This window comes from Sander lucioperca, chromosome 11 (genome assembly GCF_008315115.2).
Source record: "Sander lucioperca isolate FBNREF2018 chromosome 11, SLUC_FBN_1.2, whole genome shotgun sequence".
In the NCBI taxonomy this organism is placed as follows: Eukaryota; Metazoa; Chordata; class Actinopteri; order Perciformes; family Percidae; genus Sander; species Sander lucioperca.
In genome coordinates, this window is record NC_050183.1 from 29600431 (window position 1) to 29619560 (window position 19130).

The 19130-nt window shown below is 41.5% G+C and overlaps 1 protein-coding gene across 29 annotated transcripts in view; it reads left to right on the forward strand.

Moving 5' to 3' along the window:
- ptprfa (protein tyrosine phosphatase receptor type Fa) overlaps positions 1 to 19130 on the forward strand; it is a 400117-nt gene that overhangs the window by 244129 nt on the left and 136858 nt on the right. For 20 of the 29 annotated variants that reach the window (XM_031311904.2, XM_031311903.2, XM_031311912.2 and 17 more), the window contains 5 exons: positions 4291 to 4560; positions 5799 to 6380; positions 10659 to 10795; positions 11476 to 11620; positions 18464 to 18769. In XM_031311904.2, the coding sequence (XP_031167764.2) occupies positions 4291 to 4560; positions 5799 to 6380; positions 10659 to 10795; positions 11476 to 11620; positions 18464 to 18769 (1440 nt within the window). The remainder of the gene's footprint in view (positions 1 to 4290; positions 4561 to 5798; positions 6381 to 10658; positions 10796 to 11475; positions 11621 to 18463; positions 18770 to 19130) is intronic. The other 9 variants (XM_031311918.2, XM_036007667.1, XM_031311919.2 and 6 more) reach the window with 1 other exon arrangement.

Below are 19130 nucleotides of genomic sequence, written 5' to 3' on the forward strand. Positions count from 1 at the left end.
GGAAGCTCCATGCAGAGCTTTCGGCGTAGCCTACGTAAGTGGCCTGAAGTTTATACCTGTGCATTGGTGTGTGCATCGATCTCTTTAAGAGAATAGCAGAGCCAGTGTATGTGTCCGTGTGTGGTAGAGCGAGTGAGAGAGTGACAGTGATTAGCTTCAGAGCGGGTACCGACTCTAGAGTCAAAATGAGAGAAACAAAGTGTCTCCCTCGTGCTTTCTGACCACGGTGTGAAATCTGTAGCAGGAAAAGTTAACCCTCTCCTTGATTTCATGTTGTTTATGGAGGAGAACCAGGAAGTGAGTCGGTGGAAATGCAACACTAACAAGCAACAGCCATGCAGCGGCCAAGCAGTGGCCAAGCAGCGGCCAAGCAGCGGCCAAGCAACGGCCAAACAGACAATTCACGCCACGACGTGTAGTTAAATTTTTTAAGAGGTGCATGTCAGGCTAAGGCGTAGGGTCCAGTTTAGGGTCAGTATCTCCATGTATCTACGTATGTAGCCACGGCGTTGATTTAACACAGAAGCATAAATTGGCCTTAAATCTTCCTCCTCTTTCTCCACCATCTTGTCCCAGCCCTCTGCCTCCTCTCCTCCTCCTTCTCTTCCACATCATGTGGATCTAGCGCTTTAGCCTCCACAGGAGTCCACCTTAACGCCAGCCATCTGCGTTTCAGTGCTTCCCATGCCAGCAAACAATGCTGTTCTTGTATGAGCAGTGCCCAAAAAACTCTATTCCATCCTCCACCACAGTAACATTTAGCCCACGCATGCACTCCAAAGCTCTTTGAATGTTGTCAGTCATTGTTCAGCCAAACATACTGTACGTACTAGTGCTACTTCCCAATTCTCAACTCCAGCATCATCAATTCTGCATTCGATTTTTGTGTGAGAGTCAGAGAGATATAATTTGTAAGCTCGCTCTTCCCTCTCTGTAGTTAAACCAAACCCTTAGAAAAGCCTCTGATCCACAGTGTAAGCTCCTCACACCCGTATTCCAGCCCGCAGCTTAAATTACACTTTGTGAGTCAGATTTCCGTGACCCTGTGCTGGCTAAGTCAAGAGAGCGAGAACTCCACTTATGCAGCGCAGCCATCTGCGTATTTAATGCTCACACTGTGCTGTTGCACTAATTCAGATGTAGTGTAATGAGATCCCAGCACTTAGGGGAGATTTCTAAGGAAGAGAGTTAACAATAGGGGAGAATCCTTCTGTATTCTCACTCACTTGGTGCCTTAGCATCAGGATGTGATAGAAGTGCCCCAGACTAGCATCACAGAGACTCCAGGTGTATTTTAATCCCTGCAGCCCAGTAGGAAAGCCCAGATACTCCGGAGAAATTCAAATAAATTCAACTACACGCCTTAGGCACAGGCTCTCAATTTACCCCATTTTCAACATGGCAAACTTTAAATTCACTGTTACATCTAGTATAGAGAAGCTGGCATAATAGAAGGTAATGCCATGTCAACATTATGAGGCTCTGATAGGGAAGGCCAAACTAATCCATTGGTCCCAGACTGTAGTAAAGAGTTCCTACAAGAGCTCCGTTCCTACAAGAGTTCAGCCATGGCACCAAAAAGTTGAGGGTTTTATAGGAGAGTGTCGTCCAAACACATCTAAAGGGAAAATAATTCAGTTATATATACTATATATATATAGAGCGATGAGACATAATGATCATTCAGATGGGAATAATGGTAAAACATTCGGACATTTTCGCCTTGAAGGCAATCATGGAGAACGGAGTGACAGCAGTAGCTGTATGTGAAGAGTAAAAAAGAAGAGAGTCTGAGAGAGAGGTTTAATAAAGGAGGGGCGTTTCAGCGCTATTTGGTGATCCAACAACAACATACTTGGAGGACAGGCCCGGTCACTGATAATAAGCACTGAAGAGAGATTTATAGCTGCGCATAAAGATCTAATAGAGCTTACACATGTAGCCGCCGTACAAAGATGCCACGTGGACACCACGGACAAAGAACTGTGATTGGTCAGCGTGGGCTGCTTGTGTTTTCTGTAGCCTGTGGGGATGTTGATAGTGAAGACAACATTGAAGCAATGTGGAGAGAAAAAAAAGACTCCAATTAGTAAGACACATCTAAAAAAAGACATCTCCACTTCAAATCGTTCAGCTCTGCATGATCACCACTCCATCACAGTGAATGGAAGAACATAAATACAATGATTGCACAGAAATGGTCTCATATTCAGTAATGAAACAAGGAGAACTAGAAGTTGCCTGGAGGTAATTGCACTTCTTTCATTTTCTATTTATAGTCCATCTTTCATATCACAAAGTAAATTAAAGAATGTAATCACAGTTATCATGTTGTGGTGGAAAAAAAAACTGAACAATAAATCAGAACCTTGACCTGCTACCAGACTGGTATTGACCCATTGCGTCCAGTATAAACCCAGCTTCAGTAAATCAGGTGCTAATGATACACACATTGCAAATACAATAAATGACTATGTGTATTCATGTTTAAATACCTGGCCTGGAACTGTCAATTCAAAGTATACTGTAATGTTTTTGATTCTTTGATATGATTTTTTTCTAGCTTTCTGGCAGTTAGGTTAGACATGACCTGTGAGAGCAGAATGACTTGAAATGTCTGCACAGTGAGCAATAGTCACTTTATCACAAAATGCAAATTACACATGATGTTCACTGATGATGAATTGCAAGTCTTTATAAATGGATTTTTGATGAATAAAAGCACTGGACCGCTTGAAGGTTGGATTATAATTGTCTTTTAATATATTTCTTGTGAACCAACCTAACAAAACTCTCTCAAAGTGCATTGAGTCCCAAAGTTAAATCAGTGGCATATCATTGAGACATGGTGACACAAAAACTCCTTCGAAACAAACTGATAGATCTAAAAATCAAAAAAAAGCACTTAAAGGAGTATTTCACTGCCGGAAACGGGGTCTTGTCATAAAACTGGATTGTCTATGCAGTGGAAAACGCTCCGGCTGGTGGGTGACATAATGCGAGCACGTCACAGAAGGCAATATCGCAGCCAGCTGGTAACAAACAATCCTGTCTTACAGTTAAACGGTAAGCTAAAATAAGTTTCTGGAAACATTTGCGGTGAGAAGTATGCAATACAGTGAAGTCAAGAATCTTGGTTCATATGTGATCAGTACTGTCTACTTTTATAGTTCATTCTGAATTTCTCTGTAGATCTAAACCACAGGTATCAAACTCAAGGACCGCGGGCCAAATCCATTCCTTTGCAAATTTTGATCCAGCCCGCATATCAATTTAGGTTAGGCCCGACTAGTTGTGCACCAGACCAAAAAAGTCATGAAAACTGTTTTTCACACTGTAATTATGTGACACTCAGGGACGCAGATTTTGGCAGATTTGCCGACTTTGAGCCTCAGAAATTCCCACAGAAGCAGAGAGTTTTCATATTCAGGTTGCTGTGAGGCGGCTGTGTGGTAGCCTGCTATAAAAAATGTAATCTTTCTTTTTCACGATTTGCCACCAAACTGTGAGAGTGAGAAAGTGAGAAAGCTAATTGAGACATGCAATAATACATCCAAAGATATTTTACTTTTTTCGTTAAATAAAAGCATGTCAGTAAACTGTACATGTCTGGCCATATTGTGATTCTCATTTCCAGTGTGGCCCTTAGTGAAGTTGAATTTGACGCCCCTGATCTAAACTCTCTAAACTCTCTAAATCACAATCTGTAGTTCCAGCAACAGCCCTCAAGCCAGCGAAAATCCAACGGATGACGCAAAATGCATCATCTGTTGGATTTTAGCTGGAAGATGAGCACAGAGATCTGGGCACTGGCAAAATAGAGGGAAGTTTACCATTGTTAGATTACACATACTACCCACATTGTTATGATAAAATGCTGGTTGAAAATCGGCAGAGTATCTCTTTAACTGTAGACATCACATGCTACAAATCAACTTAGACTAATATTTATGACACTCATTAATATAACAAAGACTGTAAGCAAAAGGACTACATCTAAACTGAAACCATTCTAATGAAAAGTATTAAGGTAGCAGGAGAAAAAAAACTGCCTATAACTTGGCTTTAAACTGATTTACGAGCTGAAAAAACACATCCAGACTCCCTCAGAAATCAAAAATAGCCTACAACGAACTTTAGAGCATGATGGGACAGTCAAACTGTTATTCAGGCATTACTGTGGTGCACAGTACAAGCCAGGTCAGTCAAACATGACGTCAGCCCAGTGGTCCAGTGATCCCCACCCGCTCCGCCTCTGTCCTCTCACACTCCCTCTCTTTACCCCTGCAGTTCGCCGTGTGCCTCCCCGTTTCTCCATCCCCCCCACCAATCACGAGGTGATGCCCGGCGGCAGCGTCAACCTGACCTGCGTCGCGGTTGGCGCTCCCATGCCTTACGTCAAGTGGATGAGTGGCGAGGTGGAGCTGACCCGAGAGGAGGAGATGCCTATTGGCCGCAACGTCCTGGAGCTCACCAACATCCGGCAGTCTGGCAACTACACCTGTGTGGCCATATCGTCCCTGGGCATGATCGAGACCACGGCCCAGATCACTGTCAAAGGTCAGAAATCCAGACAGCTAGCTGAGTTTTCTGTTGCACGACTAAAACAACTTTTGAACGCACACATGTTCCACCAAAAGAAATTCCTTCCCGAGGCTATTTTGCAGAGACACCGTTATTGCGTCCGACGCTTAGCAAATGCCCAAGACGATTGTGATTGGTTTAAATAAATGCCAATAAACCAGAGCACAGTTTTCTCCTATCCAGGAATGCTGTGTGGACTAGCCAGACCCTCCTCCGCAGCGCTGTGGAGGAAGGTCTGGCAATGCGAGACTTAGACCACCTAAGCCACAACAAAGTCATCTCCAAGACGGTCAGAAGTTTAGGAGGTTTTAAGCAGGCACTGAAAAAATGTCTTTTTAATACTGTATTTTCTTGTTTTTATCTATTTAATATATGTATGGATGTGATGATTGATGCTTGATCTGCTGCCACTTGCTGCCACAATATTTGCCATTATTATTACATGCTTTTGTGGGTTATGTGAGATGTTTTTTGTGCTCGATATAACACTTATATATGAGAGTTTTTTTTTTTGTTTTTTTTTTACCCATATATATATATATATATATATATATATATATATATATATATATATATGTTTAACATTATGTTCTGTAAATTTCGGCGCACAAATTATGTAATTCAAGAGCAAAACTCAAGTATGTTTGTGATTTTTTTGCAACTTGTGGGCTCCATATCAAATGGATAAATAGTAGGGCTGTCAATCGATTAAAATTGCGATTAATCACATGATCGTCCATAGTTAACTCCCAATTAATTGTAAATTAATAAATTTTTTTATTTGTTCTAAATGTACTTTTAAAAAGGGATATTTTGCAAATGGTATTTAAGACTGGATGTACTCCGGTGGTAACTCAGTTCACATCGACAGTACATGCAAATAACTTTAGTCTGGGGGAGAGAACCATCTGGAAGGGCTTTGAAACTCAACTTTCCATTCAAAATAATTTTGTTATATCTGTTAAACATTCAGCAAAGTAGGCTCTGCTGTGTGGCTGCATTGAATATATGCACTTCTGATGATCTCAATTATGTAGACTACAGATGGATTTGCATAGGAGTACGTGCACCCACCTGCAACATAATACATGTGCTCAGCCTGCTGGCACTGTGCAGATCAGGAGAGGGCAGACACAGGGTCCTGAATGATAATTCACTGACAGACTGCCACTATTGTATGTCTGACTCTTTTGTTTGTCTCTGCTCTCTAACAGCCCTGCCCAAGCCACCCACTTCCCTCACTGTGACAGAAACCACGGCCACCAGTGTCACTCTTACCTGGGACTCTGGCAACCCAGAACCAGTATCCTACTATGTGATCCAGTACCGGGCCAAACTGTCTGACAACGGCTTCCAGGAAGTAGACGGGGTAGCCACAACCCGATACAGCATTGGCGGCCTCAGCCCCTTCTCAGAATATGAGTTTCGTGTCATGGCTGTCAACAACGTGGGCAGGGGGCCTCCCAGCGGTATTGTAGACACCCGAACAAGTGAGCAAGCCCCCTCATCACCGCCTCTTCACATCCAGGCGCGGATGCTGAGCTCCAGCACCATGCTGGTCCAGTGGGAGCCTCCAGAGGAGCCCAACGGCCAAATCCGGGGCTACCGGGTCTACTACAGCTCGGAACATGACGCCCCGCTCAGCGCCTGGCAGAAACACAACACAGATGACAGCCAGCTCACTACCATCTCAGGCCTGACCACAGATATTACCTACAGCCTCAGGGTACTGGGCTTCACCTCTGTGGGGGACGGGCCGCCTTCTGATGTGCTGCAGATCAAGACCCAGCAGGGAGGTGAGAACACGCTCACTATGTCACTGCAAAGCAATGGCACGAGAAAACTCTTGCTGGATCGTTTTGTAGCAACAGAAGTAGTGCCAGAAATTGATTTAACAATTATTCAGATAATTTACTTAGGTTAAAGGGTATCTCCCGTTTTTTTCAACCTGGACCATATTTTCCTTAGTTTTTTTTATGTAAGTGACTGATCAGAACAACAATCTTTGAAATTGGTCCAGTATTAAGCAAGAATGCTGTAACCGGCAGCCACAGACTGGGCTGCAATGTAACCCTATAGGGAAAATTTGCATTGTCAGTTTGGTCCACTAAAAGTGCTGTTTTTGCCGCTGACAGGCTCAGATTATTATTCTAAGTGTCTGAAAACATTATGGAAAGGATCCCTACAGAGATAGACATTTTAAAAACTCTATAAGACCTTTCTGTTTAACCAGAAACAGCTCTGAGGTCGCTAGCGCCAAACCCACCAGACTCCATTAAAAAAAACAATACTTTTAGCGTGTATAGAGCCAACATATTTATATATGTAAATCGGTAAACTATGGGTTTATTTCAACCATAACTAGAGTTGTGACGGTTGGAAAAGTGGAAAGACGACCCAAAACAGCTTTTCATATTTAATTTTGTTTCTGTCGACTTTGAATGAAGTGTATTTCATGATGTTAAAATTACTGTTTATTTACATGGAGTCTGGTGGCTTTAGCGAATGCAATTTCAGGGATGTTTTTATGTTTTAACAGAAAGGCCGACCTCCTTAGAAATCCTTTCCATGATGTTGTCAGACACGCTGTCAGTGGCAAAACAATTACTTTTGTGAGCGTAAATATACAAGCTGGACAATTGCCCTATTAACTTACATTGTAGCTTGCTTCGCTGACTGCGACTGCGATCTCGCTTAATACTGGACCAATGTCAAAGATTGTTGATCTCATCAGTCACTTAGACACAAAAACATAGTAAAATAGGTTGAAAAAAACGGTAGTTACCCTTTAAAATGTACTCTCTTACACATAAAATTGCTGTATTGGAAGAAGCTGCAAACACAACATTGACATATTATCACCTAATGAAGTTGTTATGGTAAACGTGGTAGCAAACTGTCTACTTACAAATCCAGCAGAGAGAGAGCAACATTTGCATTTACATTTGCATAGTCATATTTGTGTCCACCTGATGAATGAACAGTAATCGGTAGTCTAACCTTCACTCTTCCTTTAGCTCTGGCTTGGTTTCCACCAACTCCTGAAAAATGTTCTGCTTCTTTAGCCTTTCTTCACCACCTCATCACTAACTTTAGCTGGGTCACAACTACACACTTATTGTGAACAGGTTTAGAGTATGTAGTGTATTCCCACAAGAAAGGTGACACAAGAAAGTATACTCAAAACAGTCAGTGTGCATGCTAAAAAAAACAACATTTTTGACTGTGCTGTTGATATGCACAATTGTAATACAAAAATGGAAATAAAAAGGAAATTGGAAATTGAGGGGCTACATACAGCTTCAAGAAATTATAATAAATTAGGGATAATGGTAGGGCAGCTTTAAGGAAACCAAAAAAATGAAGTATTAGTTCATCGTATTTCACTTCCTCTGTGTGTGAACATTGCACTGTGGCGATGAGAAATATGAACAACGACAAAACCAGCAGTCTGACATAACTAAGAGTCTACAGTTAGCAGTCATCTACGCTGCTACATGTACTGTAGCATATCTAAATGACACCTCCAAGACTGTAATTATGGTGCAATTAGAGAGCTGTGTTATATAGATTGGTGCCTGGCGGTTTGCACCAACTACACATGTACTAACTGTGTGTCTCTGTGAAATGGATGTATGCAAGAAAGTATTGGTAGCTGCAAAAAATGTCTGGGATAAATTTAGTCACACTCACATCATTTTGAAATTGCAGAAAAACTGTGCTGTAATGTGAGATATTCACCAGCTGAGATGAACACAGTGTGTGTGCGTGTGTGTGTGTGTGTGTGTGTGTGTGTATGCGTGCGTGCGTGCGTGCGTGCGTGCGTGCGTATGAAAGTCTCCTACACTTTATCCTCAAGGACAAAGTGGCTGCCTGCACGTAGGGGATTAATAATAGTATTTCATTCACAGAGAGTCTGTTTTTCAGCTTCCTGTGTTTGGCTGGAATAAACATGACATCACAACAGGGCTGCAATAAAAGATAAAGCCACCCAAATTCAGCTGACCCACTTTATTTATTTTTGGAATAGAGTTCAGCACCCTTCCAGGCTGACATAAATCATTTTGACTTAAATGCATATTAGAAAGTGTAGTAACTAGTATCAGACTAAGACAGATTCTACCCGTTGTTTTATGAGCCCATCAATGCGAGTAATGTAAAATGTTCCCATGTCATGTCATCTATTATGTGGCTGTCTACACTATCATATCGTCTGGAGCAGTGGACTGTTTGCCTGAGCTCAGGCAAAGAATTACTGTTTTTTTATTCACAACTTTTACAGGAGCCTTCAAAGCAACACATGCACTGAAATCGGTTCAAGCTACAACAAAAAAAATAGTAGGGTGCAAAATCAACAAAAGTCTAGTGAATGTTCAGATGTCACGCAACAGATTACCATTGTTTTTTAGCTGGGGAGTGAAGCAAATCTACCAGCCACTTCCATATTTTTCCAGCATTTATCTGTTGGATGGTGCTAATTGGGTACCCTGGCTGCAACAGAACAAAGTCCCATCCTCACTGATCTTGAAAATATAGATTCACCTTCTATTTTAAGTATGCTACAGTCACACTTATGTGTCTCATGATACTGACTCATGAAACATTCAGCTATTACACAAACTCCCAGGCAGTTCAGTGCTTGTGTTTTTTTTACTTTCTTGTGGCAGCGATAGAGGCAGTGATGTTTCACACCGTCTCAAACCATAGCTCAAAACACACCGACAAGTCTGATCTCCGGTTACATGATTGGCCAACGCAGTGTGACGTGGGGTTGCGTTTCTCCAAAAGTTGAGTCGGTCTCAACTTTTCACCGCTGCGTTTCCCCCTTGTCCCTCCAAGCAACTCTTGAGAATATATCTGGAGCTTTAGCTACTAAATACTCCATTAAGGTTCAGCAGCTAACTTTGTCTGCCTGTTATGTGGTGCCAGCATCGCCAACTATTTTTTTGAATGCAAACAAGCTGAAGTGAGGAGAAGTTTGTGGGGGAAAAAAAACACATCAAACACAAGTTATTAGTTGTTTTCTATGTCTTAAAACTTGCCTGGAGGGGATCTTTGAGATAAAAAATAGTGCAGTTTTAGAATACATAAAAGCGACAGTGTGTTTAGGAGTGTGCTTGTTTGATTGACAGAAGTTGGAGTTATTCGTAGATGAGTTGTGATTGTTGCTGCATTCTTGTCTCACCCCAGCTCCACTGTACTTTGCCATAATGAGGATTTTTTTAGGCTCCAGTAACTGACAAAGATGGTAGCAAATAATAAAGCCAAGACCAACCTTCAAGCAGCGAAAACATGATGGCATTTGGGGAAACTGTGACCTGACATGTTATGTAATGTAATACTAATTGTAAGTTAGTTAAACATTAACCTTGTGTAAGAACAAGGAGAGATGCATTGCACCAGGTTGTAGCACATGTGCTATTTCCCGCCCGTAGTCCCTGGGCAGGTAGGTAAAACAATAAATATTATTCACACATTCACACCTAATTTTCAATAATGCCAATATGTGCAAAGTTGCATCAATAAAATTATCTTGGGCTCAATCGTTCAAACATCATAAAACCGTTCCCCCCCTATCCCTTCCCAACAAAGCTATGAAATCCAAAAACACTCACACTCGCACACACACACACACACACACACACACACACACACACACACACACACACACACACAAATGCATAAATGTGTGACAATATCCAGAGTTGTGTCAAGCATGAAAATGTTTGAGGATTTGTAATGAGCTGTGTTGGGAGAGTGGTCCACTGACTTATGATGATTTGCCATGTAAGCAAAACACACCTCAGTAAATTCATGGCAGTCATGGACATGAGAGACTTAGTAGACAACTATCAGTAAAACTAAATCTCAATTACCTTAGAGGATTTAAAGGTGATGGAATTCTTTATACTTCCTCAGCTTTGTTGCTGTTCTGAATACTGATGAGTATTGACTGCAGCGTCTCTGGGCCTGGCCTCCCACTTCACCTCCTGACTCCCTTACTTTGAATTTCCACCTCTGAACACACCCTTTACTGTCTTTGAGTCTCTTCATGCCTTTTTTTGTGCCTCCAGTTCCAGCTCAGCCGTCTGGTTTCGAGGCTGAGGCCGAGCTGGACTCACGCATCATGCTGTCCTGGCTTTGGCCTGTCCAGGACCCCATCATTAGCTTTGAACTGCTCTACTGGGAGGACAACACTCCTACAGACAAGGTAAATACCATCTTAAAAACATGTTTCTTCCAATGAGAGTGTGATTATAATACCTATAATAAACTTTTTTTTATACAGCACCTCAGTGCTAGTTTGTGTCTTTAGCTGCAGACTGTTGTACGTCCCGCTGTTGGAATCCTCTACAGTGAAATACAGTCACACTTTACACCGCTAAGCTATCAGCATTTTAACCGTGTTTAATCCAGCTACTAGCTAACGGTGGGCTAACATTACCTGCTGCAAAGTGTAGCGTGACATGCAGCAAAGCTTCCGTTGCCTCTAACTTCCGTTTTGAAGCACCAGACAGCAGTGAAGGCATTTAATTGGCACCGAAATGAGGCACTGAAATCTGCGTTGCTATGCGGTCCAGTAGATATCGGTCGTTTAGGCACCGGTGCCATATTAGCACCAGATTTCGTTACCCAACTCTACTCAGAATGATGTGCCTATGAAATCATTTTACCTTTTTCCCCAAAAACAGCCTCAGATCAACACCGGCATTGGCTCCTTCTGATAATTCGATTTATCTCAGGGTAACACATGAGAGGAATTTAGTTGATTGTGTTGAATTTGTACTAAATGAAACCCAAGATTATAATAATATATACAATAGTTCAATATGTGTGTGTGTGTGTATGTGCCGTTGTCTTCATGATCTCATGGTTTACATCTTCCCACAGCATCACGACACGTTCGACCCAGCGGGCTCCCATGCAGTTGATGGTCTAAAGCCAGACACACTCTACATGTTTTCCCTGGCAGCAAGATCAGAGATGGGTTTAGGAGTCTTTACTCAGCCTATTGCGGCCAGGACGGCCCAGTCCAGTAAGTACTCCAGCCTTCTAATGTCCCGGTTCAGGTTATTCTGTCCGGACGAAGAGAAAAAATGATTCATTGTTGCCTTTAAGTCCTGGCAGATTTTATGTAGTTACAAATGAACCAAGAGGAGTAAACATGACGTCGTATCGTCATTGGACAGTATTGGTGATGTCATCTGCATCATCAGCGCCACATGGACCCCATGGACACTCAAGTGTGCGTGTGTGTGTGTATGTGTGTGTGTGTGTGTGTTTGTGCATGCGTGCGTGTGTATCTTTCTATCTCTCCTCTGCTAACTTTCCCAGCTGTAAGAAGCATCAGATTGTACCATGCGCAAACTGCAGAGGTAAAACATGAACAGTCAGCAGCATTTTAGCAGAAATGCTCACAAGTCTATGAGCTAGAGTCCAAGTCAGGTCTCAGCAGATACGTGTTACGTAGGTAGGTTATAGGTTGGGCAGGGAGGGGAATAACTATCAGCTCGTCAGACGTTTCCTAAAAATAATGATTGTTCACGAGGCCCGCATCTCGAGTACGAGTCGAGTCTGAAGTCTTTTGGGACGAGACTCATGTCAAGTCTAAAGGCACTGTATGTGCGAGTCTCAAATTCCGCATTTTAGTGAAATATTTCTCCTCCTTGGGGATTGTCCTAAAAGTTCTCCAGAGTTTCACTGGCCATGTTTGGGCCAACTGTTACAAATGATATAGGGTATTACTCCTAAAATGAAGCTGATTTATAAAAAAAAAAAAAAAAAAACAGTGTGCTTTTTTATTAGACTGCCAGTGTCACGGTCACTGGTAGTCATTTGTCATTGTGATTGGTTGTCAATTTCAAAATGGTGGCTTTTACCTAATATAAGCCTGCCAGGACAGACTCCAGAGAGAGGCAGACGGCTGACAGCATGTCTACACATCATCGTCAGTGTGAACACAAGATGCGTTCAGGCACAGTATTTAATCACTGAAGTTAAACGGAAGAAAATAGACTTGAAGCCTAAACATACATTTCAGGACCCATTCAAATTGGTATAGCACATGTAAAATATGAGCCATGTTTGTACTTGCAGAAGAGGAATTGTAAATAACTGTAAACTCATATCAAATATACATGGACATATTGGTACGTCATCGCCTTTATACATTCCTTGTAAAGAAAGGATTCAAATATTGGAAACAACAAATTCTATAAATTATAACGAAACAAAGGTTGAATATGATGATTTGATTTGGCTGGCAAAATGTAGATTTTTTAAGATTAATTAATGCCGTCTTTCTAAAATCCTATATGAATCTGAATAGGGGAGCAGAAGCTCCTGTTCTGAACCAGCAATTTGTGTTTGCTCAAACTATTACAACACAGTAATGCTTGCAGCAGACGGGCTGTGTAATTGAAATTCCATGCTCGCAAAATGTAATTACCAGTGTAGCATTAGTTATGTGAAGATTTTTTTTTCCACGTGTCAGTCATGCTCGAATTTGCTGAACATGCAACTCAATTACAAAGTTCAAGCACCAAGGCAACAACAAAAGAAAATGTCATTCTAAAGAGTTTTTTTGTCAGGCGTAAAATCCGTTGTTCCACCCGAGCCATCATTCATAGGCACACTAGTATTGCTTGATATTTTTTTTATCTTTTTTTCTGCTTTCTGCTGCCTTTGCGTAACAAATCACCAGACGTCGCACATTGCACATTTTGACAAATAGTCTAATAAAGGCATTGAGTCGATACAAACAGAATGTTATGATGTAAGACCAAGGAAAAACAAACAGACTGTTGCACAGAGAGACAGCTTTTATCATGACTGCCATGTCTCTTCAAAATGATAGTTTGTCATGTGAAACATGGCATCGAGTGTGCTCATGTGCAGGAATTCTGCTGTTCCCCGCTGACACTAATACTCTTGAACACCTTTCATTCTGAGCTTAGCTGCATATCGAGCATTGGATCTCTGGCTCTCTGGCATGCTGGGATATATGGACTCGAACCTGCAGTGTGTATGACAGCAGAATCTAAGTCCTCTCTCTTGTTTTACCTGTCAGGGGTGAAATCCCTGCTCCAGCATTCACACTGCAAACAATTTTTTTTACAACTAGTCGCTCTGATTTTCAGTCTCCCATCACTCCTCTGGCAGTCAAACCCATCGTGTCAGGAAACTAAAGACCCTGACCACTGCCACTCTCACTTACTGCTTGTCTAAATCCCTTCCATAGTGTCATCTGTCTGCTCTTCTCTGTCTCCTTTCTTCTGTTAATTTACAGTATATATCTGGAGCTTGTCAGATTATGATTCTTAAAAATTGACAGGCCATCAGAGGAGAAAACCAGGGTGCGTTTTGTTTTTAGCAATGGCAGGCGGCTGTCAAAAGTCAACTGTTGTTAAAGTGAGAAACCACACACATCCAATGGGGCTCTGTGCTGCTGCAAAGCACATCACAACCACCTTTTTGTTATATTATTTATTGAATAATGAATCAGTGAAAAGATGTGGAGTTAAAGTGCTAACCCCGCATTCATACAGCCATAATATAATCCAAAATGTGTGTTTTTTTTGCACTGAATTGAACAGAGTTACAAATTGACGAGGGTAATAATAAAAGCAAAGAAGTTCTGTGATTGATGTACCAAGGTTAACTCACCCAGTACACCGATATTGTACTAGTCCCGCCCACCGCAGCTCCCAATCACTCACACTGCACGTTCCCTCTCTCACACAGCTTAGGGTAGTCGTATTAAAGGAATTGACAGGTTCATGGTGCACTATATTGGATATTTCCCTCTAGATCTTAGAAATAAGGGTAAGGAGTGCAGACAAACAAACAAGCAAACAAATTATACAAAATAAATAGTAAATAATAGTAAATTATAGTAAATAAAAAATAGATACAAACTTAAAAAACGGATTCCTAAAAGACATATGGGCAAAAATATTTCACTGTGGTTTTAATCCAGCTTTGACTCTTTAAATCCACAGTTTGCGGTGCAGCTAGAGATGAAAAGATGGGTGTTTTTTCCTATAAATGAATACTCATTTTCTTGTGCGATCAATAGAGGCAGTCTCCGCCCAAATTTTACCTAATCCTTCTATGCAGTTTCTCAACATGACACCACTTTGTTTTTATCCCAATCGAATAGTCTTCTTTCCTGGTTAGGTTCATTTTTTTTCTGTCCAAATCCTATAATTCCTTTTCTCTCACAGCCACCTGCCCTCTACTCCGAGTTTTGGTATTTTTCATAACCCTGTTTCTATTTGCGACTTTAATCAGCCTCAGTGCATCTCCCACTCATGGGTCTCTGTCTCTTTGATCTATTGCACCCCTGCATGGACGTATCCAAAGGTTCTTGTATGTGTGATGGAACGGCTGTTCTTGTGCGTCTCTTTCAACTCGTCACAAGCACCTCTGCTGCAGGCGAACAAACCAGCCTCCAACACTGTTCAAACAGTAACCTCGCTGGGTCCTGGCGCTCTGCTGGGCTGCCGAACCACAGGCGAGCATGATAACAGTCCCCTGTGTTATCTCTCCCACCTGCTCCACACTCATCTCAACTGTTTTGCTGCTGTATTTTGTGGAATTCTGCTCTTGTGTTATCATTGTGCATGCATGCATTCATCTGTAGTGTCCCTGTTTTACGTTTCAGTTGGTGAACCTTCACACTGTGTTATGCCCTATTTCCACTGTATGGTGCATTTCTGCTTTTCGTTTTCCACTGCGTATAGTAGTAACCCCTAGATAACTGCCTCTTTCAATCAAATTTTAAAATATTTCTTTTGTTATTACTTTTTTAAACAAATTAAAGTTTTGAATGAATCCCAGGATACATCTTTTGGTTATATCTGTTATATAACCCAGATAATGTAATAACACAAATACACAGCCTGTGACGTAAAACACGCCTAAAACAGTAACAACTGTATCCCCCCTTGTTATTTGTGTTGCTATGAACGTATATAGGGTCAAGTGCCAACAACTAACAATTTAAATAATAATAAAATGCATAGCCTGACCAATAATCACTTATATAATTACAATTTGGCATATCTAAACATAATCAACAACTACCAGTCATATGCCTTAAGACCTTAGCTAATTAAGCAATCAATTGCGGTTAAACAAAGAAACTGTGATTATGAAAAGAAAAAAAATGACAATTAGACAATTATGTAATAATTGTTAAAGGCCTAGTACCCCCTCAGTGTAGACGGGATTCTCAGCTGATTGCCATGGCGTCTTTAACATGTCTTTCATTGACATTTATATTGTGTCCAGAAAAGCCATTCAAAACAACTTTCATTCTGGCTGCCTTTGGGACATCTTTTGGGTGACGTCTATACACCCTCCAGAAAAGATGTTTAAAAACCTTTAAGTCTGGCTCCTGTGCGAACGCCTTCTAGATGTCTAACAATTACGTTTTTAACACATCTTTAATTGACATCTATACACTGTCCAGAAAAGACGTATAAAAAACATTAATTCTGGCTCCCCTGAGGACATTGTCTGGATGTCTAACAATCACGTCTTTAAAACATCTTTTATTGACATCTATACAACGTCCAGAAAAGACGTATAAAAAAACTTTCATTCTGGCTCCCCAGAGGACGTCTTCTGGATGTCCGTCTTTTAGACGTGTTCTAGACGACTTTTTGCTCACTGGGGATGGAAAACTAAAAAGAGCAAGTCGAGTAGAGCCGTGCCGTACCATGCAGTGGAAATGCAGCATTAGTTACATGTCTGTGTGAGATCAATGTTGTTTTACAGAAAGGTAGCTTGAGTGTGAAGTTGTTTTTGTCTGACCTCCGGACTGTGAATATGATAAAAACAAAAAAGATAGCAATTCTCAGAAATGTAAAAGTGTGTGTTAATTGGAAAATAAATCACCTTTATTGTTCAATGCAAATCCTAACAATTAACCATCCAGTTTCAACCCTGTCTTCTAAAAATTATAAATTCATATATAACTGATTTGATTAATATGGTTTGTAGAGAACATTGTGCTGCTCAAATCAAATTTTTTAATTCACATAATGAGGAAACCTTTATATACAGACACCTTTAGGATAATTGGTGGTTGGTTTATTACATTTTATTTTCATAGTTTTAGTCACTGGTTCAATCCCTTATGATAATATTGTATTCACTAAGGTTATTACTGAGATCTGCTAAGAACAAAGTCCCATGGGTCAAGAAACACGGGCAGTCAGACGTTCACAAAGGTTGGAAACAAACCTCCAGGTCAGTCAAATTTCTGATTTAACTTTAACCTGCTGTATTTACTGCAGTTTGTCGGTGCAGTGAGGGATCATACCCAACTAATAAAGTGGTTAAGATAATCTGGATAAACGTTTTTTGTTTGTTCACAACCTGATCTGATCGCCCGACTGCTCGTTTCTTGCAGCGTTGAACTTCTTTTTAGCTAGCGTTTCATAACTGAAGCAAATGATGGCCAAAATGGCTTGAAATTAAAGGATAATTTCATTGTGCTCTTGGTTAAATATTAAAAAGTCAATGTTGGCTTAAAGTGTTCACTTTTTCAATATGTAACCAAGAACACAATCTTTCACCGACCTTGTTTTTGTAAACTTAAATGACAGCTGGGACTTGTGAACCCAAGTCTATAGTGTCAAAGTCCTGGGCTTTTCACACACACGCCACTGAGATCTCCTCTCTATGACTTCTGTACAGTATAAGAATGTCACACAAAAATGGAATTGCTATTGAACATGAGGTGAGCTGTAATAACCTTTTCTCCAAAACATAATGGTAAAGCAAATTAGTAGGATATGAACAAATTGTTTAGGACATAGGCTACCCAGTCAGGCTGTTCTCATGAACCATTCGTGCATATAGCTGCGAAAAGTAATGCACTTTAATTCATATTTCACGTACAGTATGTGTTACTGTATACACAACATGACTGCCGCTGTATGTAAGACCTAAAGCACTGGGCTTTCAAGCAGGGGAGCGGAGTTCGTGGCTCAGAAGAAAGTTAATGGGAAAACACAAGACTTTCACCCAGAAAACGGGTGTTTGTGTACCGGGATTACTTCTTAGGGGACCGGTGTTTTAATCTTAACTAGTCGTTTTGGTGTCTAAACTTAACTGTTGTCACCACATGACTAGTCTGTATTGACGATGTTTCATTTCCGGGATTGTACATGCGCCGCCTGAAATTTCGCCGGATGTCCGTTACCTTCCTCTTTCTTTGTGTTGGCATTCTAAACTCCGGTGGATTTATGGGGACTATGGTTAACTGCTCCTCAGATCTCTGCAGGGTAAATCCAGACAGCTAGCTAGATTATCTGTCCAATCTGAGTTTTCTGTTGCATGACTAAAACAACTTTTGAACGTACACGTTCCACAAAAACCAAGTTCCTTCCCAAGGCTATTTTGCAGAGGCACCGTGGCTCCGTCGGTGCTTAGCGCCGCCCAAGACGATTGTGATTGGTTTAAAGAAATGCCAATAAACCACCAAGCACATTTTTCTCCCGTCTAGGAATGCTGTGTGGACTAGCCAGACCTTCCTTCGCAGCGCTGTGGAGGAAGGTCTGGCAATGCGAGACTACCGCATGACAGTTACCCTTTGTCGGCTAACCTTAACTGTCATGTGACCGGTCGTCACGTTACCAGCAGGCAGTCGCTGTAATTTCGTAGGATATCATACGAATTGTTGTGCATATATTTTAGCACAATATAGTACGAACCTGTTCATGAGAACGCTTTTAACCAGTTTACAATGGGAAACCTGTCTGTAACATTTAAGCACATTATCTCTTTGCAGTCCAGATGGTAAGTTGCTCTGTCTGCCATTGTCCACCCTGTTTGACCATCACCCTCCCTCCTCCCCTCCCATCAGCCCCCTCAGCCCCTCCCCAGGAGGTACGCTTACTCAGCCTCAGCTCCACCAGCATCAAGGTGAGTTGGGTGGCGCCGCCCACAGACAGCCGCCACGGGGAGCTAGTGCGCTACTCCCTGGCCTACCAAGCACTCACAGGGGAGGACGTGAAGCGTCACGAGGTGTCAGGAATCGGTGCTGATGTCACCAGCTACGTGCTGGACGACCTGCAGAAGTGGACTGAGTATTTGGTGTGGGTGAGGGCTCACACTGACGTCGGGCCTGGCCCGGAGAGCTCTGCAGCCCGCATCAGAACCAAGGAAGACGGTATGTTGATGGTGTCATTGGGAGCAGCCTGGGATACAAACCCTCCAATACTCACTCTGCTCCTCTCCTACTGCTGCTGCAGTTTAGTCTAACAAGCTCTTGCTTAATGTGTGAGTGCAAGAAATTATTTTGAATTAGTGTTAGGGTGGGACATGGTTTTGATTTTAACAATTCTAATTCCAATTCCAAATCTTACTTTCGATTTCAGTTGTTATCGATTATCGATTCCGATTCTTTAAGGGGTGGAGTTGAAACGGGTCACATGCTTATGTCACAGAGGAAGTTTTCTCTGAGAGGAAAATTTTAGTTTGATTCAATGGTGATTTTTTTACCGGTTTTTTTCAATGTGAAATAAAGCCAC